The sequence below is a fragment of the Piliocolobus tephrosceles genome, unplaced genomic scaffold (genome assembly GCF_002776525.5).
Source record: "Piliocolobus tephrosceles isolate RC106 unplaced genomic scaffold, ASM277652v3 unscaffolded_21394, whole genome shotgun sequence".
NCBI lineage: Eukaryota > Metazoa > Chordata > Mammalia > Primates > Cercopithecidae > Piliocolobus > Piliocolobus tephrosceles.
In genome coordinates, this window is record NW_022303637.1 from 1,647 (window position 1) to 3,623 (window position 1,977).

Below are 1,977 nucleotides of genomic sequence, written 5' to 3' on the forward strand. Positions count from 1 at the left end.
TAGCTGGGACTACAGGCGCCCGCCACCTCGCCCGGCTAATTTTTTGTATTCTTTAGTAGAGACAGGGTTTCACCATGTTAGCCAGGATGGTCTCCATCTCCTGATGTCGTGATCCACCCGCCTCGGCCTCCCAAAGTGCTGGGATTACAGGTGTGAGCCACTGTGCCTGGCCACAGAGCACCTATTAACTGCTACATCCAAAACCCTGTGATAGCCTCATTTTTATTTATTTGTTTATTTTTATTTTTTTGAGACAGAGTCTTGCTCTGTTGCCCAGGCTGGAGTGCAGCAGCACAGTCTTGGCTCACTGCAACCTCCACCTCCCGGGTTCAAGTGATTCTCCTGCCTCAGCCTCCCGAGTAGCTGGATTACAGGCATGTGCCACCACGCCTGGCTCATTTTTGTATTTTTAGTAGAGATGGGGTTTTTCTCCCATTCTGGCGTATGGGAACCTTCTGACCCCTTTCCCACTGAATGGCTAGAGAAGCTGAGGCCCAAGGGAAGGGAAGGAGTGGTGGGGGGGCTCTCAGGGAGGGAGTGGTTGGGGGGGCTCACAGTGTCGTGGTCTTGCCGGCCCCGTTGTGGCCCAGGAAGGCGGTGATGTGGCCCTGGTAGAAGTCCAGGCTGAGTCCCCGCAGGGCTGGCTGCGGGCTGCCAGGAAAGCGCTTCTCCAGGCCGCGAACGGAGACCCCAGGACTCAGGCCAGGCGGTGCCTCCTCCACCAGCACTGCAGAGACGGGATGGACTCAGCCATGAAGGTCCTGGGTGTCCCGGTGCCTGCAAGTCCCTTAGAGCTAGGCTGTGGAATCCGGGATCTGCTGGGCTGGGGCCTATGAAAGTTGGGGGAGCTTGGGGACTGCAGTGTGTTCAGGGCAGGCGTGAGGGTTGGGGTGTCCAGGTCATTGACATTGGCATCTGCGGAATCTCGTTTTGCGGGGAGAACTGGGCATCTAAGTGGGAAACCAGCTATTAAGCCTCGTAGGGCCTCACCCTTTGGGTCCAGCTGCGGGGGACAAGGGGCTGGACTCTTGGGGGGCCGAAGTCCACACCAGTAGCTCCTCCGAAAGGGAAAATTCCATGGTTCAGGGATCCCATACTGGCCTGGGGGGAGGGGCACTGGTTATCACTTAGCCCGCCCCCCGGAATGTACCAGTTTTTTTTTTTTTTTTTGAGACAGAGTCTTGCTCTGTCGCCCGGGCTGGAGTGCAGTGGCATGATTTCCGCTCACTGCAAGCTCCGCCTCCCGGGTTCACAACATTCTTCTGCCTCAGCCTCCTGAGTAGCTGGAACTACAGGCGACCGCCACCACGCCTGGCTAATTTTTTGTAGAGACGGGGTTTAACCGTGTTAGTCAGGATGGTCTCGATCTCCTGACTTCGTGATCTGCCTGCCTGGGTCTCCCCAAAGTGCTGGGATAACAGGCGTGAGCCACTGCGCCCGGCCTTTTTTTTTTTTTTGAGACTGAGTTTCACTCTTGTTGCCCAGGCTGGAGTGCAGTGGCTCGATCTTGACTCACCACAATCTCCACCTCCCAGGTTCAAGCGATTCTCCTGCCTCAGCCTTCCTGAGTAGGTGGGATTACAGGCATGCGCCACCACGCCCGGCTAATTTTGTATTTTTAGTAGAGATGGGGCTTCTCCATGTTGGTCAGGCTGGTCTCGAAATCCCAACCTCAGGTGATCCGCCTGCCTCGGCCTCCCAAAGTGCTGGGATTACAGGCGTAAGCCACCGTGCCTGTCCCAGTTTTTTTGTTTTTTTTTTTTTTAACAGATGGGGGTCTCATTCTGTCGCCCAGGCTGGTACGATTACGGCTTACTGCAGCCTGGACCTCCTAGGCTCAAATGATCCTCCCACCCCATCCTCCCAAGTAGCTGGGACTACCAGTGCGTGCCACCATGCCCAGCTAACTTTTTGCAGAGATGGAGTCTCACTATGTTGCCCAGGCTGGTCTCAAACTCCTGGACTCAAGCGATCCTC

At 55.9% G+C, this 1,977-nt stretch overlaps 1 protein-coding gene across 1 annotated transcript in view; it reads right to left on the reverse strand.

The window, feature by feature from the left end:
• Positions 1-1,116, reverse strand: part of LOC113221163 (phospholipid-transporting ATPase ABCA7-like) — a gene marked incomplete at both ends in the record, with an annotated part of 2,692 nt that extends 1,576 nt beyond the window's left edge. Inside the window, 2 exons of the mRNA XM_026450516.1 lie at positions 556-727; positions 991-1,116. Coding sequence (XP_026306301.1) covers positions 556-727; positions 991-1,116 — 298 coding nt within the window. The remainder of the gene's footprint in view (positions 1-555; positions 728-990) is intronic.
• Between the last annotated feature and the right edge of the window lie 861 nt (positions 1,117-1,977).